Raw genomic sequence first — 26,099 nt, 5'->3', positions numbered from 1 at the left:
GTGCATACACACACACACACACACACACACACACACACACACACCTTTAATTTTTAAATGTGCTGTATGGTAAAAGTCAGAGGAGTGTATACATGCTGACATTCTTATTAATATAGAAATCAAAAGACGGTTCTATACATCTGTGTCTCTTTGTTCTATACATCTGTGTCTCTTAAGAGACACAGATGTATAGAACAGTCTTTTGGACTCTGTGGGAGAGGGAGGGCGGATGATATGGGAGAATGGCATTGAAACATGTAAAATATCATATGTGAAATGAATCTCCAGTCCAGGCTTGATGTATGATACAGGGTGCTCAGGGCTGGTGCACTGGGATGACCCAGAGGGAGGGGATAGGGAAGGAGGTGGGAGGGGGGTTCAGGATGGGGAACACATGTACACTCATGGCGGATTCAAGTCAATGTATGGCAAAACCAATACAATATTATAAAGTAAAATAAATTAATTAAATTAATAAAAAAAAAAAAAATAGAAACCATACCCACTTGCCCACGAGATGAACATACTAATATTTTAACTGTATAGATGGATTTACATGATTAATGCATATGGATAAAGTTGAGGAAAACAAAGGAATCAAAATTTTTTTTAATATGAAAAATAGGACAGTAGAGGGAAAATTATGGAAGGAGAGCGAAAGTAGCTTAATATGTCATTTCTCAACCTCAGCCATATTGAACTTGAGTCTTTGTTGCAGAGACTGGCCTGTGACCCTTGCCCCTCAGTTGTGATAATCAAAAATGTCTTCAGACACTCAGTGCTCTGTATCCTGTGGGAAAAACCACCCTACAGTGCACTACTTCCTTAGTTGTAAGAAAGAATGTCAGATACATTGGTGAAATTGTTCGGTAGTGAGAGAAATTAATAAAATGGCAATCAGTCAGTTTTTTAAATGAAGGAATGGACAGATGGAAACTTGAAACACTAATTTTTATATGTTGTAATTAAGTTAATAAGTATATTTACTGTTTGTCAAGTTTCTAAGTTGGGGTAATTTTATAGATTTATTCAATGTTAGAGTTAGTGAGGGCTTAAGAGAGCAAATGGGACTTGTACCAGGGATGCTGATGCATGCTGGGTGATGAAAGAAATATATAAAAGTGGTGTTTTGAATGGACTCAGTGCCTGGTCAGAGGCAAGACAGAAACCTCAGAGTGCTTTGGAAGCACAGAAGAGTGGTGTCTCATCACGGCAGGTGGAATCTGGTAAAGGTCAAGGTGGTTACAGAAAAGTGACTGAGCAAAGGCATAATCAGAGTCATTTTTGATTAGAAATAAAGGAAGACAGTAAACTGGCTACATAAAATAGAACTTTAACTGGAACTCAGGTAAGTACTCTTTTTACAAAACCACATTCCCTCTCACTTAGTTTTCCCTTTACTGAATTTCAACTGCTTTTATTGGGGAACATACATCTTTGGTCAAACATAAAGCTTTTTTTTTTCTTTTTCATTTCTGAGTGTTTGGTTTACAAGAAAAGGAACAAAAGAAGTTACATAGATGGTGAGCTGACTTTTTTCACTTGTATTTCTAATGTCTTGCTTACAAATCTAATTAGACTTTTGTTTTTTATCCCCATCTTTCCTCCTTTCTTTCAAACTTACATCACATACAGTGTGGCCAGAGCACCAAATACAGGATGCTGTTCCTAAGTTACACATGATTTTTCCAGTTGTGCTTATCAAGAATACCAGAGGGGATTGCCATTCCTTCTCCAGGGGATCTTCCTGACTCAGGAATCGAACCCCTGCCTCCTGCATTGTAGGCAGATTCTTTACTGTCTGAGCCACCATGGAAGCCCAAAACTTGATATGGAAACAAATAGGAAATAAACATGAAATAGACATTATAATAACTGCCTCCTGCCATTAAATTTGTTGTGTGTTGGATATATTGGGAAAGTGAGCTGGTGCCTACCATACAGCTCTCTAGGCAGTGCTCATTTTTATAATTTTTATATTTGCCAAATATTAATTTCACATGAACTGCAGGAAAAAATTTCTCAAAGACATAAGTCCTCACTGAGTTTCCCTTCTCAAGGCTCCCAAGGACAGCATGGGAGGTAAATTCAGTCTTAGGAGTCACTCTTAGGTTTTGATCACAGATCCCCATTGCATTGTTCTTTCAACTTCTGGGAGGATGTGTTTTTTTATAAAACTGGAGAAAATTTTACCAGGTGGCATGTAGGAAATTTTAAGTATATTTATTTTTCCTGCATTTAAAAAAGCAATCATTAATATTGCTTTTACAATTAATTAGTATTGAATTAACTATTTTATGATCTCAAGATCTCTATAATACTTATTTGAATGTTTACTTGACAATTTAAAGAGCACAATTTTGTTTTCTCCAATTCCTTTTTAATACTTTCCATTCTTTATAGCTCAAGGTTGAAACATTCCCCCATTGTTTATACATTTCATATTTTCTGAATGTAGTTCACAAAAAAGTGATAAGACTCTCGTTAAATCTCTGGGTTGGATAACAGGGTTACCCTAATTAGGGTTAGGGTTGCTTCTATAGTGTCAAAGAAGAAAATCCTTTTGTAGTATCCTCAGATTTTTGACAGTGCTGTACTGATTATATAGTGAACGTGAAGTCGCTCAGTCGTGTCTGACTCTTTGCGACCCCATGGACTGTAGCCTACCAGGCTCCTCTGTCCATGGGATTTTCCAGGCAATAGTACTGGAGTGGATTGCCATTTCCTTCTCCAAGGGATCTTCCCAACCCAGGGATCGAACCCGGGTCTCCCGCATCGTAGACAGACGCTTTACCGTCTGAGCCACCAGGGAAGTCCAATTTTATAGTGGTAGTCACTAAATAATGATTGAGTGAAAGCTTTTCATCAAAAACATATGAAACTTTGTAGTATCCAAACATTGGTATGTAATTGTTGACATTAGTTTCTCAAGTTTGAAAATGTTTTCCAGATAAACTATGATGCTGCAGCTTGAGATTTCCAGAAGAATTCATAGTTTTAACCCACTTGGGTTACTGCAAATGCAGACTTTTATTAATAGATACCAGTTTATATTTAATTCTTTTCTTAGTTTTATTGCAGGTTATATAGGTAGCTATCAGGACTTCCCTGATAGCTCAGTTGGTAAAGAATCCGCCTGCAATACAGGAGACCCCAGTTTGATTCCTTGGTCGGGAAGATACGCTGGAGAAGGGATAGGCTACCCACTCCAGTATTCTTGGGCTTCCCTGGTGGCTCAGCTGGGAAAGAACCCACCTGCAATGCAGGAGACCTGGATTTGATCCCTGAGTTGGGAAGATCCCCTGGAGAAGGGAAAGGCTACCCTACCCATTCTGGCCTAGAAAATTCCGTGGACTGTATAGTCCGTGGGGTCACAAAGAGTTGGACACGACTGAATGACTTTCACTTTCATATAGGTATCATATGGGCTTCCCTGGTGGCTCTGTGATAAAGATTCCACCTGCCAACACAGGAGATTTGGGTTTGTTTCCTGGGATGAGAAGATCCCCTGGAGAAGGAACTGGCAACCGACTCCAGTATTCTTGCGTGGAGAATCCCATGGACAGAGGGAGGCTGGTAGACTACAGTCCATGGGGTTGCAAAGAGTTGGGCGCACCTCAGCATGGTTGATTTACACTCTTGTGTTAGTTTCAGGGGTACAGCATAGTGGTTCAGTTATAAGCATCTTCATTCCTTCTCGGATTCTTTTCCCATATAGATTATTATGCAGTACTGAGTAGAGTTCCTTGTGCTATGCAGTAGATCCTTGTGGGTAATCCATTTATATATATACTGTATGTACATTAATCCCAAGCTCTGTATTTATCCCTTCTTCTACATTTCCCCTTTGGTAACCATAAGTTTATTTATTTTATTTTTTTTGAAGTCTGTGAGACTGTTTCTGTTTTGTAAATAACTTCATTTATATAATTCTTGAAAATGTTATTACTTGTTTTAAGGTATTTAATGACTCTTGAGACTTCACTCACTAGCATTCCTGAAAGTGTGTATCTGACACTTACACTGCTGTCCTGCAACAGAATAGAATGTCCCTTTACTACGTCCATGTCAGCATTTCTAGTATCATTTTAAAAATCTTTGTTTTTTTTTAAAGCTCTGTCCCAGCCAGGAGGAGTGCTGAGCTTAGATTTCCCCAGTCACTGTCAATCACACTGGTTAGCAGGAGTCTCGTCTGCTGGCAAGTTTTCTTTTTCAGTCAGATCGGTCTTTCTCCATTCTGTCTTCCTGTTCTGCCTTTGTCTTCCCTGAAGCGCTAGTCTGCCCCTTCTCCACTTTTGCTCAGATGCTCATTTGATGGATGAAATCAACAGGGGCTTGATGTGTATAGTTAATTCTCCACATAAACCTATTAATTATGTACGCTTCTGTGTGCCTCGAGGCAGTCACAGCTTAATGAGGGACCACTTCAGAAAACCTTTGGACAGTCTCACCCTTTTATAGTCTTAGAAAGACCTGCGTGTATCTATATTCCATTTACCAGGAAGCCAACATACAAAGCTAGAAAAGTTCGTTTGCACGAGGGCCTTCTGCTGATTTGTAGGGGAGCATTTAAACACTGTTGCTTCTGCCACTTGCCTGTTGTTGCTGCCTCTGACCTCAGGGTTGGGTGGGAAAAAATGGATTTCTCTCAGCTTTGCCGTTAGTCTTGTTTGGCTTGTTTGTGGGCCTCTCTTTAAAGGCATTTTCTATGAGCAGGGAAGCGTGTCAGGCTTCTCTTGACTGCTTGCTTGCTTTAAATATCCAAAAAATAAAGCCTACATTTTTGCAATTATACCACCCTTTACATAAAAAGTGTGTTATTGCTGTATAGATTTGTAATGTGTTGTGGTTTCCAGTTGTAGCATTAGGTGTATCTGCCTCTCTCAGGTCATTTTCTAGTCTGAAATTTGATGTTTTCCAGTACTATGAAATAGCCTTACAAAAATAACTCTTGTGGCGAATGTTTTGTGAAATCAAAAGCAAGGTCCATCTGGTAGCAGACAAGATTAATCTGTTTGAGAATGGTAAACATTTTGCATATTTTAAAATATGTAACTAGCACAGAACATTTGCCTCAGGCACTTGAATAAGTCTGTGGTTTAGAGTGAAGATTCAAATGAACGTTTTATTCCTAAAAGTCTACAAGGTATGCTTTCTTGTCTTGTATGGTAAAACTTCAATATCTTAAATCAGTCACTGAATAATAATGCTCTTTTAAAAACAAAAGAACAAAAAAAGTAACCGTGATATAGTAAAGATAAGCCTATAACAGTTAACCCTTTTTTAAAACATGGCAAATATTATAATAATTTTGGTTTATTAATTTTATGAAGAATTGTAAATAAAATAATAGATAAAATTGAATCTTATATTGAATTCAAATTAATTTTAAAGAAGTAGTGGGCTTTACTTTTTTAGTAGAGATTCATTACTTTCAGAATAATTTGGCAGAATGTACTTGAGAATTCCATATACTCACCCCACTCTTTAACAGTTTCCCCTCTATAGAGTCCTGCATTAGTGTAATATATTTGTTGGATGTAATGATTTAATGAACCCATATTGAGTCATTATTAAGTATAGTCCATGCTTTACATCAGAGAAGGCAATGGCAAGCCACTCCAGTACTCTTGCCTAGAAAATCCCATGGATGGAGGAGCCTGGTAGGCTGCAGTCCATGGGGTCACTACAAGTCGGACACGACTGAGCGACTTCATGGGTTAATTCTTTGTGTTGTACACTTCTGTGGGTTTTGATAAATGTGTGGTGACATGTAACCACCATGGCAGTAACATACAGAAGAATTTCATTGCCCTAAAAATTCCCTGTGGTTCTTTTTCATCCCTTGCATCCTGTCCCCCAAGCCCCTGGCAACCACTGATCTTTTTACTGTCTCTGTAGTTTGCCTTTTCCAAAATGTCATAGAGTTGGACTCATATAATTTATTTTAACATGTATTTGTATGGTTTTCTGAAGTTCAGTTTAACAAATTGCAGGAAAATAGGAGCAAAACTAACGTCTTATACTTCTTTTTTGACACTTCTTATAGTGGCACTATTTCTTTACCTCATTTGACCAGTTAAATGGGATTTAAGTGGTTTAATATTTTAAGCATAAATATTCTTATCCAGCAAATGTGGTTGAGTGTTCACTGATTATGTGGTAGTACAAAATACTATTAATTTACATGTTGCGCATTATGTTCATGTCCAAACATGTTTGTCAGTCTTTTCATTGCTTAGGAACATCTGCTATTAATTTTTTTAAGAATGCACAGATAGAATAGAATTGCTTCTGTCTTCTACCACCCTTTAGGAGAAGCCTCCTCACCTCAGGTTTGATCCCAGCTTTACAACACATAAGTCCTAAACTAGAATTTCAGATGTGCAGTCAACTGTTAACATAAATTCTGATTGCTTTAGGTAAATGATAAGATTCAGGAAAGTTCTGGGAAATAAATAACTAATGGAAAAATGTAGTAACTAGGAAATAAGGAAAATTTAGAGTAAATTTAAATGTGTGTATTGAATCCTTTAAAAAGGCCAGCATGTTTACAATTTGAATATGAAAGCATAAAAACATAAATGTAAAATCACAGAGAGTCCATTATGTTATGCATATGTTCTGAATTTTCTTAGGGAATCAATCATTTCTTAAATTGACACTTGAGAGATTGAGATAAAGTAGTTGAATTAAATATTCATTGAAATATCTTCCCCTTTAACTCATTCAATACTTTGGAAACCAACTTCCAGATTGTAAATGTAAAAGATTTCTATACTTGTTTCCTTTTATTCTCATCTATACTTTTTGAAAAAATATAATTTGTCTTTCCTTTTTTGAGTATATACTCTGCTTTTAGTTTTTCTTGGTCAGTTTTCTAAAATCACACTTTTATAGCAGTTGTGTGTAAGAGTTTGCCCTTGAACATGCAGAGAGAGTAAAGAAGAAAAATCACTGGGCTTGAAAGCAGTGTGAATGATGATTGTCAGGGCAGGGCGTTTGCAAGACAAATCTTGAAAGACAGGCTTTCCTTTTTAGTAAAATAAAACAGTAGAGAGGAAAGTGAAGTTGATGCTTTTTCACAAATTGATGTTTGGTGCCTTTCACACTGAGGGCAATGATGGCCAGAGTTGAGCAGGTTGTTTGCTTTAAAAATGGTGCTCATATTTTTAAAATTTCATATACTAATGAGGAAAACTAAAATGTGTACCTATTGTGCATTTCATATAAAAAGAGGAATTCACTTTAATTGAAGTGTATTTGCATTGAAAATAATGCAATATAACTTAAAAACTCAATGAAATGGTATATGAAGTCATAGATTTCGTTTATTCCCTTTTTATGTGAAATGCACAGGAAGCTTTTTTCTAAATTAATTTATTTTTTATTGAAGGATAATTGCTTTACAGAATTTTTACAGCTGTTTTCTGTCAAGCCTCAACATGAATCAGCCATAGGTATACATATATATATCCCCACCCTTTTGAAACTCCCTCCCATCTTCCTCCCCATCCCACCTCTCCAGGTTGATGCAGAGCCCCTGTTTGAGTTTCCTGATCTATACAGCAAAAGCACCTCCTGTGAAAAGTGCATATTCAACTACTCGCTAAGTCAGACAGTGAACCTTACATAAACTGACTGTCTACTGCGACACAAGAAACAGATGAAGCTCAGCAGTTTCATCTCATGATGAGACTGTTAAACAATGGCTGACATCCCTAAACAGTTATTTAATGTATTTATGTATTACTGTCATAATGGATTCAAACTGATTTATGGATTGATAGATGATATTTATATTGTGAAACTAAGAGATAAAGCCAGTCAATTAAAATGAATTCATCAACTGTTAACATGATCATCCTACGAGCCAATCTAATGAAGCTAAAAAAAAAAAAGAGAGAAAAAATTAAACAGTGTCCAATGATTATCCAAGAAAGCCTTCCTCAGCAATCAATGCAAAGAAATAGAGGAAAACAACAGAATGGGAAAGACTAGAGATCTCTTCAAGAAAATTAGAGATACCAAGGGAACATTTCATGCAAAGATGGGCTCGATAAAGGACAGAAATGGTATGGACCTAACAGAAGCAGAAGATATCAAGAAGAGGTGGCAAGAATACACAGAACTGTACAAAAAGATCTTCACGTCCCAGATAATCACGATGGTGTGATCACTGACCTAGAGCCAGACATCCTGGAATGTGAAGTCAAGTGGGCCTTAGAAAGCATCACTACGAACAAAGCTAGTGCAGGTGATGAATTCCAGTTGAGCTATTTCAAATCCTGAAAGATGGATGATGCTGTGAAAGTGCTGCACTCAATATGCCAGCAAATTTGGAAAACTCAGCAGTGGCCACAGAACTGGAAAAGGTCAGTTTTCATTCCGATCCCAAAGAAAGACAATGCCAAAGAATGCTCAAACTACCACACAGTTGCACTCATCTCACAAGGCAATGGCACCCCACTACAGTACTCTTGCCTGGAAAATCTCGTGGATGGAGGAGCCTGGTAGGCTGTAGTCCATGGAGTCTCTAAGAGTCGGACACAAGTGAGCAACTTCACTTTCACTTTTCACTTTCACGCATTGGAGAAGGAAATGGCGACCCACTTCAGTATTCTTGCCTGGAGAATCCCACGGATGGGGGAGCCTGGTGGGCTGCCATCTGTGGGGTCGCACAGAGTCAGACACGACTGAAGCAACTTAGCAGCAGCAGCAGCACGTGCTAGTAAAGTAATGCTCAAAATTCTCCAAGCCAGGCTTCAGCAATATGTGAACCATGAACTTCCTGATGTTCAAGCTGGTTTTAGAAAAGGCAGAGGAACCAGAGATCAAATTGCCAACATCCGCTGGATCATGGAAAAAGCAAGAGAGTTCCAGAAAAACATCTATTTCTGCATTATTGACTATGCCAAAGCCTTTGACTGTGTGGATCACAATAAACTGTGGAAAATTCTGAAAGAGATGGGAATACCAGACCACCTGACCTGCCTCTTGAGAAATTTGTATGCAGGTGAGGAAGCAACAGTTAGGACTAGGCATGGAACGCCAGACTGGTTCCAAATAGGAAAAGGAGTACATCAAGGCTGTATATTGTCACCCTGCTTATTTAACTTCTATGCAGAGTACATCATGAGAAACGTTGGACTGGAAGAAACACAAGCTGGAATCAAGATTGCCGGGAGAAATATCAATAACCTCAGATATGCAGATGACACCACCCTTATGGCAGAAGGTGAAGAGGAACTAAAAAGCCTCTTGATGAAAGTGAAAGTGGAGAGTGAAAAAGTTGGCTTAAAGCTCAACATTCAGAAAACTAAGATCATGGCATCCAGTCCCATCACTTCATGGGAAATAGATGGGAAACAGTGGAAACAGTGTCAGACTTTATTTTTAGGGGGCTCCAAAATCACTGCGGATGGTGACTGCAGCCATGAAATTAAAAGACACTTACTCCTTGGAAGGAAAGTTATGACCAACCTAGATAGCATATTCAAAAGCAGAGACATTACTTTGCCAACAAAGGTTCGTCTAGTCAATGCTATGGTTTTTCCAGTGGTCATGTATGGATGTGAGAGTTGGACTGTGAAGAAGGCTGAGTGCCAAAGAATTGATGCTTTTGAACTGTGGTGTTGGAGAAGACTCTTGAGAGTCCCTTGGACTGCAAGGAGATCCAACCAGTCCATTTTGAAGGAGATCAGCCCTGGGATTTCTTTGGAAGGAATGATGCTAGAGCTGAAACTCCAGTACTTTGGCCACCTCATGCGAAGAGTTGAGTCATTGGAAAAGACTGATGCTGGGAGGGATTGGGGGCAGGAGGAGAAGGGGACGACAGAGGATGAGATGGCTGGATGGCATCACTGACTTGATGGACGTGAGTCTGAGTGAACTCCAGGAGTTGGTGATGGACAGGGTGGCCTGGCATGCTGCAATTCATGGGGTCGCAAAGAGTTGGATACGACTGAGCGACTGAACTGAAAACTGATATGTTAAGATAGAATGTGTATTTAAAATCTTACGTGGAACCTAAAAATGCTTACAATAACTCGACATGGTTTATCAAACAGAGGACCCCTGCAGTGGCTGTATTATGCAACCCTGCATCAGAATATCTCTTATGCTGAGTTCTGTAAATCAAGTCACTCTGAGAGCTACAATAATAGATTTAGGTTCTGTTTGGAATTTTTAGTTCTAAAAAGGGAGGCACATTTGTTTCTGTCCCATAGTCTTAGTATTACTTAAAAGCACTTAATGCCTTTCATTCAGTCTTTACAACGATTTTATGAGTTTGGATTTAATATTACTCTTGGATAAACTCAGGCCTGGAGAATTTTTAATGATGATACCAAGATTGTATAGCTAATAATTAACAGGGCAGGTCATGAATTCAAGTCTTTTATGTCCAAATCAAATTTTCTTTCTATGATAACCACGTAACAGGCTCTATAACCATGAAGTCATGAACTGTATATATAGGCAAGTCACTCTACAGTCTTTTCTGAACACTCCCATGAAGTGATTTCTCAAAAAGTTATAAAGGTAAACTTAAACATAATATTTAAATTCTTGCTAGCTGACTGGTGGGCTGGATGAATAGATGAATGGAGTGGTGGATGGACAGATAGATAGTTTGACACATCTTTTTCGTTTATGTGCCTGTGTGGGTCTTCCCTGGTGGCTCAGTTGGTAAAGAATCCACCTCCAAAGCAGGAGACCTCAGTTTGATCCCTGGGTTGGAAAGATCCCCTAGAGAAGGAAATGGTAGTCCACTCTGATATTTTTACCTGGGAAATCCCATGGACAGAGAAGTCTGGAAGGCTACAGACCATAGTGTGGCAAAGAGTTGGACATGACTGAGTCACTAAATTACTGTGTGTGTGCACGTGTGTATGTGTACAGATACCACTTCTCTAGATATAAATCCCTGGTGCCATTAAAGATGGAGTTAGCTTGTAAATCTTGGAGGACATATACCAGAATATTATTACCCAAGTGTTCCTCAACCATGACCACACATAGGAGTCTCTGGAGGGCTTTCCAAAGATGAGGTGTTGTCCAGGTTTTTTTTTTTTTTCTTTCTTTTTAAAATTACCAGGTAATCAAAATATCAATACAAGGTCAGCTTTAAAAAGAACTCACTTAAGGACTGTAATAAGATTCATCTGATGCTAGTGGATGACTTTAGGAAACACAGCAGCTACTGTGAATACTCACATATAGGAAGTTTTAGATGCATTTTTACATTCACTCAACAAAATACCTAAAGCTGAAGTTAGAGTTTAAAACATTTATTTAGGAAAAGGGTGATCTGATTAGAACAGCTCACGTGTAAGCCTCATCTCACTGAAAGGAATATGTTCACGGAATATTGTGCATTGTAGTTTATTGAGTGAATTATTTTGAATCAAACTGGCTTTCGCACTCTTGAAGAAACAATATGACGCAGCAGTATAATCCTATGTATATTATCTTTCAGTTTTCACACCTTCTTATGAAGTAGATGGTTACATTTACCAGACTTTTGTGTGTATTTATGCATTTATTTCTAAAAGTATGAGAGGCTAAAAAATGATTGTGGACCCCCCTTCCAAAATATTATATCATTTTTTGGGAAATGAAAGTAATTCTCATTCTCTTTGTCATAAAATGCAGGGTGCCCTTTTATCTTCATGTCTTTAGAAGGAATTCTGTTTCTGTTGATAATATTGAATGTAGTTTATGTGTTTGATCATGTTTTCCACACCAGGATCATCAGCAGCAAAAACTTAGCTAGATGTTTCCCCCAAACACAGATCTTAATGGGCTTTTATTTAAAACAAACAAGCAGCAAAACAGCAGCAGCACTTAGCGGATGTTGCTGCAAGAGTTGCCCATCAGTGTTGTATCTAGAATTGAGTAGTTACAGACCAAGGGCAAAATTTTAGTATGAAATCCTTTCATTGTTCTTTTTTTTTTTTAACAAAATTTTCTTTTCCTAATTGTGCATAAAACTTTTCTTAGTAATTTCTGTTTTTTTCTCAGTGTCTTTGCCTCTTAGATGCTGTTTCCTGGTAACATAGCCATCCATATCTCTCTTTCTCAAATCTGGTAGGATTTCTCCAATCCTTTCATTTCTAACTGCTCTCAGTACTTCTCAGTTGGTCTTTCTCCAGCTTTCTTTCTTTCTCTTGGCTACTCTCCCATGGCTTCCCTACAGTTATGTGTTTATGAATTCGTATCTCTTGGTCAATGCATTTCCGGCACTTTCTAAAATCCAAGAAATGAATTTCTAATAACAGTTTCAGGATCAAACCTTTCCAGGTCTTTTCTCTTTCCTAAAAGGAGGAGTACGCATACACTGTTTGGGAAACTGATTTATATAGTATTGCTGGTCTTATTGGAGAAGGCAATGGCACCCCACTCCAGTACTCTTGCCTGGAAAATCCCATGGACAGAGGAGCCTGGTGGGCTACAGTCTGTGGGGTCGCTGAGAGTTGGACACGACTGAGCAACTTCACTTTCACTTTTCACTTTCATGCATTGAGACGGAAATGGCAACCCACTCCAGTATTCTTGCCTGGAGAATCCCGGGGACCAGGGAGCCTGGTGGGCTGCCGTCTATGGGGTCACACAGAGTCAGACATGACTAAAGGGACTTAGCAGCAGCAGCAGCAGCAGCTGGTCTTATGTGTGTGTATGTGCAGCTTGAAGCTGGAATTATGGATGGTATACCGGCCACATTATCACAGGAGAAGTGATTGGTAGGGGCTATGAGAATATGATTTATGTCAACACTGTAAATAGTTGAATGGTATGATGAGGGTTTTGTCCTCTTTATACTGATAAAGCATTGTTTTCAGACGTGCTGGCTGTGTTTCATCTGCTACATGTGAAATAGGAACGAGTATGTGCCTCTGTGATGATTAAATTCATGCATAATGTGTCTAACATTCCCAAATAAGATATGTTTGTCATCCAAAGGTTTGGTTGATCCTTCCTAATTTTTTGGATCATTTTCTATATTGTGGTTTGAGCTTATGTAAAAGCTATGTAGTTATCAAGGATTTGAATGCACCTGGGGTTCTTAGTAGGAGAAGGCAATGGCAACCCACTTCAGTGTTCTTGCCTGGAGAATCTCAGGGACGGGGAGCCTAGTGGGCTGCCGTCTGTGGGGTCACACAGAGTCGGACACAACTGAAGTGACTTAGCAGCAGCAGCAGCAGCAGGGTTCTTAGTGGGCTTCCCTGGTGACTCAGATGGTAAAGAATTCACCTGCACTGCAGGCAACCTTGGCTCCATCCCTGGGTCAGGACGATCCTCTGGAGGAGGGCATGGCAACCCAGTATTCTTGCCTGGAGAATTCCATGGACAGAGGAGCCTGGCAGGCTACAGTCCATGGGTTCGCAAAACAGTCAGACACAACTGATGTACATACTCAAACAATATGGGCCTCTTAGTATTGGATCTTTATAGCTTTCTGGTGTATACAACAGAATTACCAGAGGAACATTCTCCTTCTATTTTTAAAAAACAGTAAGGAGTAAATTTTTATACTGAGAGATTAAGCTATATTACCTACAAAGTATAGACGTGTTCATAATATACAGAAGTCTAAGCAGTTTGCAAAGCTCATTGAAGCCTGATGCCTCAGAAACCATCTATTTGCACTGTAAGCTCCAAATCTACCAACTGTATTGTCATAGTCTGCTAAAGTACTCTTTCATTTACTTTACAAAGAGTTTTCTGCAATGATGAATTATATGTCAAACTTGGGTTTTTAAACATATGTTGGAACTTTGTGTCCAAGTATAGTTAGAAAGAGGTTTGTGATGGAAATTAATCACTATCTCCAAAATTAGAATTTTGGAGCTCTCTAAATATAGTAAAAGAGAGAGGTTAATCTCAAGACTATATTAGAAAGCAAACCATGTTTGATAGTATGTACTCAATGACATAATTAACAATTTTAATGACAAACCAGTTGGGATATTTTATGAAAGCAGCTTCAACAAAGAATTCCTGGATGGGTATAACCCACTAATAAGAAATATCCTACCTTTTCTATAAAGAAATTAAATGATAATACTGGGTACAAATTGAAATACTCTTCTTATTGGAAGAATAGATAATGCTAATAGCTCTTTATAAAAGTTGCTCTGTTTATGGCATTTGTTTTTGTTTTCCTTTGTTTCTTAATATCTGAGAATATTTAAGTTCTTATTTCTCAATTTCAGCACATGACATCTTGTCATTTAAAATTTTATGCAGTATATATTTTGGATGGTTCATTTTGATATTTTCTAATTATCTTTTTGCAGGTAAGTAACCATGTTGACTTAGAAAAAAAAATAAAACTTCAGCTCATTTTCCTTTTTAGTTGTTCTGGTACTATTGTTTAGCTTATCTCCTTTCTTTTCTCGTTGCTAAATAAAATGCCCACGCACTATTGTATTTTCTGAATGGAGCTATAATTTATATTCTACAAAGAAAGATTTGAAGAAGCATGTTTTGTTCCTTTAAGTGTACACTCAACTTTGAGAGAAATAGTGAACCAAATCTATTATCAAAGAATGAAATGAGCCAATTTAATATAATTTTAGGCATTGTTGTTCTCATACCATAATGAAGCTGAAAAAGAGTTTTTGATCTTCATGTAATAGAACAACAATGTCCTTGTTAGCCTGGTCAGATTATATATACCCAAAAATAATCTATTATAGTGTAACTCTCTGTTAAGGCAAGACAGACACATACTAGTTTGGAGGCCATTTTAGGCCTTGGAAATAGGCATTTAATAAATATTTCTTGAATTTATGAGTGAATAACTATAAAAGTAAATTATATCTATGCTCAGTAATAACACACTGAGCCCATTAGTTTGTGTGGAATATTGGATTCTTTAGTATTATTGATTGTTGTTCCTAGTATTATTATTAAATTTTGTTCATTAAAATTTGAAAGAAATGAAAACAAACTTGGACAAAATTGTTATCATTGTCTTAAACAACGTAAGCGTAGGCAACTTAAGATTTATAGAATAAGTTTTTCCTAAAATTATTATTTCCTAAAAATGTCTGTTGTGGAATTTCTTTATATTATTTTGAGAAAATCTTTTTCATTGTTAAGAGCTAAGTTATAATCCCATTGTTAGAAATGATTTGTATTGAATACTTTCCTAATTGAGTGTGGGAAGTTGGAGAATTTTATGCCCTGTTTTAATGCTCAAAACGAGAATGGTATGGTGGATATTTTTCCAAATACGAAAGCTGAAATGTCGTAGTGAGTTTCCCCCATGTTGTTGCCAGGCCTCCTATAATAGTATTGAGTAAGGGTTAAAATCATGAAATCTTAGAATTTTAGAGCTGGAAAAGATATTTAAGGTTATCTAATCAAAGTTTCCATTAGTTTATAACTAATGGAAACTGAAACTCCTAAGTGTAGTGGTGGGTCAGACCAACAAAATGAATGTTTTTAACTTTAGTTGTATATGTAATGTCTTAAGAAGACAGTATAACTACAACTGAAGACCCCATGCTGTAGTCCGTGGGGTCACAAAGAGTTGGACACAACTGGGCAACTGAACAATAGCCAAATACTTGGTACTCTGGACTTGTCTTTTAGAAGGTTTTATGTAAGATTGCTGTTCATTTTTAGGCTTCTGTGGCCTTTTTTCTTCTCCGTAGTGTACTTCCTTCCCTGGGTTTTAACGACTGTGTCGATTGCTCTTCCAGTTGCCTTGTACTTTTGAACTCTCATCTTTAATTATGACGACTGTCACAGAGCAGTATCTCAGATGCTTGGAGAGTGAATTAATGTCCCACAGCAATAAGAGAAAAATTAATAAACATTGAAGTCATAAATCGTACATCTAGTGGAGGATGTGATTAACAGAGATAAACGTGTTCCATTTTTCTCCCCACAGTCTCCAAACGTCCACAAGTACCCCGATATGGAAGCTGTTCCCCTGTTGCTAAATAATGTGAAAGGGGAACCCCCGGAGGACTCATTATCTGTAGATCACTTCCAGACACAAACTGAGCCAGTGGACTTGTCCATCAACAAAGCCAGGACATCCCCTACAGCCGTTTCATCCTCCCCAGTTTCCATGACAGCGTCCGCCTCCTCACCTTCCTCAACTTCAACCTCCTCATCGTCTTCTAGCCGTCCAGCCTCATCCCCGACTGTTATAACATCAGTATCTTCAGCATCATCTTCGTCAACAGTATTAACTCCAGGGCCCCTCGTTGCCTCTGCCTCTGGTGTGGGAGGCCAGCAGTTTTTGCACATTATCCATCCTGTTCCGCCTTCAAGTCCCATGAATTTACAGTCTAACAAACTGAGTCACGTTCACCGCATCCCGTGGTGGTCCAGTCGGTGCCTGTTGTCTACACAGCTGTGCGGTCACCTGGCAATGTGAACAACACTATCGTAGTACCACTTTTGGAGGATGGGAGAAGCCATGGCAAAGGTAAGAGACACAAGCGAGCCTTGCTTTATTTTACCACTAGAAGTAACTGTTATGCAAGGAAGTTACAACTAAGAAGTTCTGTGCACAGTGACACAGAGGAACAACTGATCTGCTCCTGTGAGTAGAGCACAGTTTAGTAGAAACTAACCTCGTTTTCATATAGGTATATGTTTCAGAATTATTCAGTCCGTATGTTTATGTATCAAGTCATATGATGTCAGAATTCTAATATGTGAATTTGCTAGATAATGTTTACCTTCATAGGAAGGACAGTCTATATAGTCAGCATCACTGCTTGCAGTTGTGAATCCCTCATAGAGATTAACAGTTATGAAAAATTTAAAAAGTATATCAAGATGTTTCTTCCTTCAGTTGTTCAGACTGGAACTTATTTATCTGGCAATAATATAAAATGACATGAAGTTCCAATGCTTGTTATCTGTTCATTGACTTTTGAGTAATTTGTAAATTAAGTTGCCGTTAAAGTAACTCTAAAGTTAGGTGTTTGGCTAGAAATGCATCATGTAGTTAGAGTTCTTATCTTCATATAAGTCTAAGTTATTATTTTAAATAGGAGGAAGCTTCTATGAAAGAAATAATTCAAAATGCAGTATTAATATTTCCTTCTGGGGATTAGAAGCAGAAAGATATTTTGTTACAGGCTGCTGCTAAGTTGCTTCAGTTGTGTCCAACTCTGTGTGACCCCATAGACAGCAGCCCACCAGGCTCCCCCGTCCCTGGGATTCTCCAGGCAAGAGCACTGGAGTGGGCTGCCATTTCCTTCTCCAGTGCATGAAAGTGAAAAGTGAAAGTGAAGTCTCTCAGTCGTGTCCAGCTCTTCGCTACCCCATGGACTGCAGCCTACCAGGCTCCTCCGTCCATGGGATTTTCCAGGCAAAAGTACTGGAGTGAGTGCCATTGCCTTCTCCTTTGTTACATGAGTTTATATAATAATATCAAGTTAATTATATATGATAGCTGCTCATGAAGTTATTTTTCTTCTTCTAAGTTATTTTTTTTTCTATTTTTAAGTCAAAGGAATTGTAATAACATAATGTTGTTGATTTTTCCCTTTCTGTAGATCTAAAAAAAAAACCCCACCATTCTATAGAAATGTAAAATGTCTATAATCATCAACTCATATGCATGTGTTTCATCTTCAGAGTCTAGAAATAATGATGGATTAAGACTTAGGCTGTAGTACATTTTGCTTTGAATACCATATTACTGCCAAGCTCATAATTAAAATATGATGGATGAACACATAAAACACTGCCTTTGTGTAAAATGCTAGTAAACATAGTGGTTTTGGTTCTTGTAACAGGTAGGATTCAGTGCATAGGAATAATATTTGATCATGAACTTGGAGAATTTTTGCAAACATACAAAATTGTGCATGCATCTTTTGCAAGTTACTGTTTTATCTCCAATGAGTTTCTTCATAGCACATGACAAATTGCACCTTTTCAATTTTACCAAGTGAAAAATCTCATGGCTTACAACAGTCAAAGATTTAGACTGCAAACTTGAGACCCAGGTACTATGCTTACCTAACAACCATTTTTTATTTTTGGTGCTATTATGGACAATGGCCAGGAACTAGTCTCACCACTCTCTTTGTAAACTAGAAAAAAAAAGAAGAAGGGAGTATCTACATGGATTTTACTTGAGTCAAACTTTCTTTGATATTACTAATATTTCTAATCCAAATGAGCTAATCAATTTGAATAAGAGTAACATAATTAAAGATCACATTAGATACTTATTTTCATTTATAATTTGCAGGTGTGCTTTAAATACTTTAAGAATAAGCAATTAGAAAAAATATAACTTTGTATATTACATTATTTTATATATGTGTATACCATGAAATCCAATCTTTGTGCAGTATCACTTATGAAAGCTATTGCTTTTATTGTGGACGTGATTGATAAGGATTTTAACACTGTTCGTGACCTTTTTTTAAAAAACAATTTTGGTGCATTAATGAAGGAAACAGATGTCTCTTTTATTTGCCATTATCATTTTATGAGAGAGATTACTTTTATTTAAAGTTTACTGCCAAAATTTAATTTTCTGGAAAGTTTACCTTGTAGAAGAACTGTATTAAGACTCATGCTGTAATTTGTTCTCTACATGAGTATTTTTGTTAGTCTCATGCAGTGTTTGTATTCAGCAGTTTTTGCATATCAAGAATAAACACATAACTATCAGCACACTAAATATGAAATGGACGTTAACAGCATGAAATTTGGGATCAAGGATGCATGAGTTTAGAATCCTAGTTCCCTCACTTCCAGCTTTGGACTGGGCAAAGTTATTTAATCTCACTAATCTTCATTTTCTTCAGTGATAAAATGCAAATAAAATATGATATATCTTGAAGATTATTGGAAATATAAAGAGTTTATGTGTACATGTCTAGCACTGGTAATAATTTATCATTATTAGATCCCCCCCAAATACCTGAAGCAATAATGTTCAGAAATTTTTTCTCTGTGTTGTAAAAACAGAAAGTTGGGGGAAAAAAGACTTACTGAATTTAAAAGTGATAAACTGCTCTCAAGAAGTGCTTCTCAAAGTTGTTACAACAAATTATAAGGAATAAGGGTTTAGGATGAGAAATCATAAGGAAAATCCCATACTTTTATGTTTATTAATTTATATTATTTTTATAATCCCCATAGTCTACAGTATTGCTATAGCATTTTATAAGTTTTTTTTTATTGTTTGATTAATTAGATGATAATAAAAGTGTGTAGTGGAGGAGGCCTGTCTACCTCACAGAAGGAATAAAGGAAGGGGCATTTCAGTAATTCCTCACATCTTTATGCTGCAAATATGCGCTTGGGCACTGGGCCAGCGATGCAATGGCTGAGTGATAAAAGGAGATCTATTTCTACTCTCACGTAGGACTTATATTTCTGGTATGGATGAGCAAGAGAAAATATAATAGGGGAGGTGGATTTTCAAATGCTACTAATAAAAACTAACTCATAAATGTGGGTGATTGTACTGGTTAATTAGTTTTAAAGTTGGTAACACATCTGGTCTATAGTAAAGAAATAGATTACCTTATGTCACATTACATAAGGGACTAAGAATGTATACGTCTGTATCTAAAATAGCATGAATTGAGTCGTTTGTCCATTCAAGTATTGATTGAGCATCTCTCATGTATTAGGCATTTTACTGGCACCAGAGATAGTGTTGAGCAAAACAGATGCTGTTTTTATCTAAGTGCTTACAGTCTACTAGGAGATCTTGCCATCAAACAAAAAAATTGTATAATTAACTGATAGCTGTGGACAGAGTTAAAACATAGACTAGCCATGGATGTGCCTATGGGAGAGAGGTTAATTATAGCCGTAGATGGAGAGAGCTGTGTTTGACCTAAGTATTTTCATGTGGAGTGTTACATGTGGTTGGAACAAATGTTTTTGTTGTGATGCTCAGAAGGGGGTGTTTGGGGTTTTGGAGTTGTGGTAGGATGGAACTTTGCATGGGTATGTTTGGCTAACAACAGAGGAGTGTGTAGAAATATTCTAATGACAAGAGAACTCCAGCCCATCCAAATATTTACAGAATATGGTCTTAAAGGAATGGCAAGTCGTTAGCTAACCCAGGGCACTGACAGAACTCAGCTGGGTTTTGATAAGATGTAATATGAAGAAAATTGCATGATGTTCTCAAAGGTGCAGTTAATACAGTGTAGACTAGAGCTATGAGAGGGATGCTGTAAGAGAAGGTCTCCAGAGGGACGCATTTTTCTGCTTGATACCAAAAGGACAGAGTAGCATTGAGCCCCCCAAGTGACAGTGCTGAGAGCTAGAAGGTTCTCCACGGGACCTGAGACATGTTGTTTATAAACAAGACCCTAAAGGGGTTATTTGACCTTGTAACAGAATTTCGGTTGAGCCTAGGAAAGTTTTTTGGTAGATTTCTCAGGAGATTTTCATTAGTTTTCACAGATAATTAGCAGCAGAAATCATAGAAGGTAAAAAAAAAAAAAAATCACAAGCAAAATTGTTATTGGTTTATTGCTCCAATAGGCATGTTTAGGATTCTCCTTTCCTTCCTTTTGATCCGCTATTAAGGTGAAAGAAAGGGTATTTAAGAGAATATAAGTGAAGAAGGAGTTCTCAGATAATCAAAAGCTTCTAAGGGGCCAAATAAAATAAGGACTAAGGGAGCATTTGGGGAAGGATGGGTTCATTGGTGACACCATGTCAGTGGAGGACTGGGGACAAGGGACAGACCAAAGTGAGTTCATGTTCTACTGGGAGGTGAGGCAGGGTAGCCCAGGAGTCTAGAAGGCTCTTTGGCCAAGTTTTGCTGAAAGAGTTTTGGAGAAATGGCATGATAGCTGAAGAGAAATTTATGCTCTCAAGGGAGCAATTTAAAAGAGAAAGTATAGCATATTTGTATTCTGTCAAGAATAATCCAGTAGATAGTTGAAAATGGGTAATTCTAGAGAAGGAAGAATTACAGAAGCAAAGTTGTTCATTACACATTAGTTGCTTATATTATTTTGCAGAAGTAACCTGCACCTTGCAGTAATTAACCTGAATTCTGAAGTCAATTTATTAGATTGACACAGGTTTTGGGGAAAAAGATGCATAATGGTAAAGGAAAGAAAATGCAGAAAACAGCAGATAATGGTCTAAGATTGACAATGAAAAGCAAACAGATTAAAAGTTCAGTAAAATGTAGGTTCCACTGAGAATTGTAAAAATGATACCAGCATTAATATGAATATAAGATCAAACATTTCTCATTCATCACATACTGGAACATACAGAATAATTTAAAATCCCTAAACAATTTGTAACTGTTGTTTAAATACATTTTTATAATTGAATATATATAGATGTGTACATTTTAGAAATGCAGAATACTTAAAAGGACAAGGCCGTAACCAACTAAAGAGCTAAAAAAGACAGTGGATTTATTTTCTTCCTCCTGTACCTGAGCTGGCCCTTTCCCCTTGTAGCCAGAGGAACATAATATAACCTTGATGCCAAGGAATGAGGCTTGAACAAAGGTGTGATTGATGTTGGCTTTGGAACAGCCACAAGTGAAAAGCCAGCTGCGTAACACTGTTGTCTGGTCTTCTTCCTTGACCGCTATCCAGTCCTTCTTCATTGCTTTATATAGATGGTCTTTTGGATGTCTTCTCCTCTGTTCCCCATGTTGTCTTGTTCTTAGTCACCCAGGCTCACCAGATGTCCCCATGACTATAAAAGTGGAAAAATGCCTAGTAGACAGAACTCAGCCTGTTGCCTATGCAGCCCCGTTCTCTCTCTTGAAAACGCAGTCCCAAGAGCCCAGCCTACCAGAATTTTTACAGAACGTATTTATTGCATCAAGACTTTTATTATAATAGTGTCATACTTGACTAATAACTTATCATTGGTCATAAGTGCATTATTCCTGACTTCAGACATTTATAGGATGAGATCTTTGAGTTTAAAGTACTTTTCCCCGAAATATCTAACTATAGCCTGTTGTAACTGCTGTTAAGAAACTAGCAGCCCCATATGGGCATGTCATTTCTTTGATCATCTCCATTAATTTAAAAAAAAAGTGTTATTTTTCTATTATTTTTAGATGAAATGGCAAATCCTTCAAAACCATACCTATTCCCATAGCACTGGTTCAGGAATTTCAGAGGGCTGTGGCTGTGGGCACGTCTGAAATTGTCACACCCCATTTCTTCCTACAGGCTGCTGCTTTTCTCATCAGCCCACAGGAAGAAGCCACAGTGTATTTTTAGTCCCGGGCCATTTATACTTGTGAAAGGGAATCTGGTCATCTTAGCAGTTGCTGCAGAGCTGGTTGGAGGTTATGACTGTAGCTCCCGACCATTGAGTGCAACTGGGGTTTTACTCCCATGAAACTCCCCATTTCAGATCTTTCTGTTTCACCAGTGTTCTGCTCTCGACTTTCCCACTTGCTGATGTTCATGATGTCTTATTTCAGGTCCTGGTTCCTTTTGTCACAGACTCGCGTCTCCTGGCTGCCTCACATATGACTGTCCTCTTTTAGTTCACCATTCAGTGGAATCCCAGTGGCATCTGCCCATATAACCAGAATAGTCCTGGGCAGCTGACATGCACTCCTGTATATGGTTGTCTTGGCTTCTTGATTGAACTACCCCAGCTTTCTTTGGTAAATGTATTCTTCTTCTTATGTTTAATTATGATAACTACTAGATATAGGCTCCTATTTTTAATCTGATTTTGATTAACAAACCTTCTAATTACTTAATCTTTTACTGTTAATTTTCAACATTGCTTATTGGGAAGCATGACTGGATGGTTGCTCACTTTGGCTTATTTTTCTTAATTGTAGACTTTGAAAGGATGTGAGTGTTTCACTGCTGTCATTATAAAGCAGACAGTAACTTGTTAAATAGTGAGAAAAGCAGCTAATATTTATGAAAAACTGAATTTTAAATTAGAGGACAGAATATTCATTTGTTTTTACCTGATTTTAACAAGGAGTAGAAATCTTTTTTTTTTTTTTCACTTCTGGGCACACATAGGAAGTTGAATGGATTCCATCCAAAAAAATGGCTTCTTATGCCCTTGTTTATCCGAAATATCTACAGTTTATTGACTTCTCTGTTTCATCTAGTATAGATTGGTAGTTGCTCAGTCATGTGACCCCATGGACTGTAGCCCACCAGACTCCTCTGTCTATGGGATTTTCCCAGCAAGAATACTGGAGTGGGTTGCCGTCTCTCTCTCTAAGGGATCTTCCCAGCCCAGGGATTGAACCTGGGTCTCCTGTACTGCAGACAGATTCTTTTATTGTCTGAGCCACCAGGGCATAGATTGGGTTAGGTCTAAAATTTGACAATTGGCTGAAGAGAGGTGACAGAAACTATATGTATTATTCTAAGAGATTATTAGCAGAAAAGAAAAAACTCTGTGTAGGGGCCTTGTAAACTGTAAAATGTCAAGGTGTGAGTTTGGCTTTGCCCACACACATTTAAACAGTAAATCAAAGTACAAACTGGAAAAGAAGAGAAAAAAATATGACCAGCAGAGGGGAGAGGTGATACTCCATTCAGAGATAGATACTGTGCAAGGAAGGAAAGATAGAGCAGGAGAAAATCCATTCAAAAGGTGAAGTAGCTAAAGCAAGGGGTTACCAGAGTGGACTTTGTGTTCATTCTGTTATAATTTGTTAGGTCAAGTTCCTTCTAAGATAAAACGGTCTAATTTATGTTTGAGTAGATAGATGCTTAAATGTGATGTATTACTAGTATTTAGTCTAAGAAAGTCTCTATATTCATTTTTTACCACACCTGAAATATTTTCTCTGATTATATTTAACGTGTTGAATCTGGAAATAAATCTTTCCTTTCCTCTGTAGTTTCATTTTGAAGAACAAATTTTTTCTCTCCTGAAGTAATGTTCTACTTAAATGTGAAACTTCTAGAAAATTTCACATAGTACAGATGCTGTTATGCTACAAGGAAATTCTTATTTTACATATTAGATTGCAGATATTTATAGGATTATTTTGATGATGCCTGGATATATATACTCATTGCAAGAAGCATTTGAGTATTGGACGGATATATCTATATGTATAAAGATAACTATAGAGCTGTATGCTGCTGCTGCTAAGTCGCTTCAGTTGTGTCCGACTCTGTGCGACCCCACAGACGGCAGCCCACCAGACTTCCCCGTCCCTGGGATTCTCCAGGCAAGAACACTGGAGTGGGTTGCCGTTTCCTTCTCCAATGCATGAAAGTGAAAAGTGAAAGTTAGGTCCCTCAGTCGTGTCCGACTCCTAGCGACCCCATGGACTGCAGCCCACCAGACTCCTCTGTCCATGGGATTTTCTAGGCAAGAGTACTGGAGTGGGGTGCCATTGCCTTCTCTGATAGAGCTGTATAGGTATCTTTGTATATCTAGATATATCTAAATAGATATACTTTTTTGCAATTGGAAATTTTACCCAGTGACTCTTAAGACCAGGAAGGAACAAATGAAAGAAGAAAGAATGTAAGATCCTAAAGGGAAACTTGGTCTTAGAATCTTTGCCAGCACTGTTTTAAATTGGCTTTTTAATTATTTACAACTCTCTAGCGGTTTTTTTTTTTTCAATTTTTTACTCCATCAACAATAATTTTTTCTCTACTCCAAGCTCTGTTACTATTTTCTCAGCCCCTTCTCTCTGCCTGTTTTCCGTTGTTAACGGAGAGTTTGATTAACGGTTGTTCTTCCACTTTGGGTTCTTTAGAAAAGAACAGATTGATATTTGTCTATCTAATAAATGAAAGAAGAGCTACCAATTTACAGAGTGGTAATCACATACTCGATCTTCCCTCCAGCCCCTTTTACGTGGGGGAAATGCAACTTTGATCATTAGCCAATTGTATATGTGTTTTTTATGACCAGGCGGCTTCACCTACGTTTTTCTTCTGTAATTAGTTAACTTTTTCAACAAATGTTTTATGGACCAATTATATGGCCAGGAATTTCAGTGTGGTGATTTTTAGAACAACTTCTCTTAAAAGTCAGCTGTAGTTTACAATACACTAAAATAATATTGTTCATACTGTGAGTCATTTTCCTGTTGGTGAATCTTGGTATCAGTATACTAGCTCAACATCAACATTTTAAAGGAATTAAATAGGATAGATTTGATTAAGAAATATGAGAGTATCACCCACAGAAGTGTTACATCATGTAACTTTTGTTTAGTAACTGACTTAACGTGCCTCAAATGCAGTACGGTGTGTGTCTATATAGTATCTGTGTACTGAGTCATATTGAAATATGTATTTCTTCCTATAGTTTCTATTTAGAAAGTTTGAAAGAGACTACATGGAGTTCTTCTCCATCTCCTGCTCAAACACCCATCTTGATTCCAGTTTGTTGTCTCTGCCTTCTCACTCTTCCAATTCCCTTCCCTTTTTATCTTTTTTTTCTCCTAGATATATTTCTCTCTCTCCCTCCATGCTTCACTGTTCTACCTTTTCTTGAATCTTGATTCTTCTTTATCTTTTATATCTAACCAAATCATCTATCCCATCAGTTCAGTTCAGTTCTGTCGCTCAGGCGTGTCCGACTCTTTGCCACCCCATGAATCGCAGCACGCCAGGCCTCCCTGTCCATCACCAAGTCCTGGAGTTCACCCAGACTCACATCCATCGAGTAGGTGATGCCATCCAGCCATCTCATCCTCTGTCGTCCCCTTTTCCTCCTGCCCCCAATCCCTCCCAGCGTCAGAGTCTTTTCCAATGAGTCAGCTCTTTGCATGAGGTGGCCAAAGTACTGGAGCTTCAGCTTTAGCATCATTCCCTCCAAAGAAATCCCAGGGCTTATCTCCTTCAGAATGGACTGGTTGGATCTCCTTGCAGTCCAAGTGATTCTCAGGAGTCTTCTCCAACACCACAGTTCAAAAGTATCAATTGTTCAGCACTCAGCTTTCTTCACAGTCCAACTCTCACATCCATACATGACCACTGGAAAAACCATAGCCTTGACTAGACGAACCTTTGTTGGCAAAGTAATGTCTATGCTTTTCAGTATGCTATCTAGGTTGGTCATAACTTTCCTTCCAAGGAGTAAGCGTCTTTTAATATCCTGGCTGCAGTCACCATCTGCAGTGATTTTGGAGCCCCCGA

The 26,099-nt window shown here is 37.8% G+C and overlaps 1 protein-coding gene across 1 annotated transcript in view; it reads left to right on the top strand.

Annotated features, from left to right (window-relative positions):
- Nucleotides 1–26,099, top strand: part of KLF12 (KLF transcription factor 12) — a 439,404-nt gene that overhangs the window by 250,398 nt on the left and 162,907 nt on the right. The window contains 2 exon segments of the mRNA XM_070380584.1: nucleotides 15,905–16,334; nucleotides 16,337–16,450. Of these exon segments, the coding sequence (XP_070236685.1) occupies nucleotides 15,905–16,334; nucleotides 16,337–16,450 (544 nt within the window).

Source organism: Bos mutus, chromosome 12 (assembly GCF_027580195.1).
Source record: "Bos mutus isolate GX-2022 chromosome 12, NWIPB_WYAK_1.1, whole genome shotgun sequence".
In the NCBI taxonomy this organism is placed as follows: domain Eukaryota; kingdom Metazoa; phylum Chordata; class Mammalia; order Artiodactyla; family Bovidae; genus Bos; species Bos mutus.
This window is presented reverse-complemented; position numbering and strand designations above follow the sequence as displayed.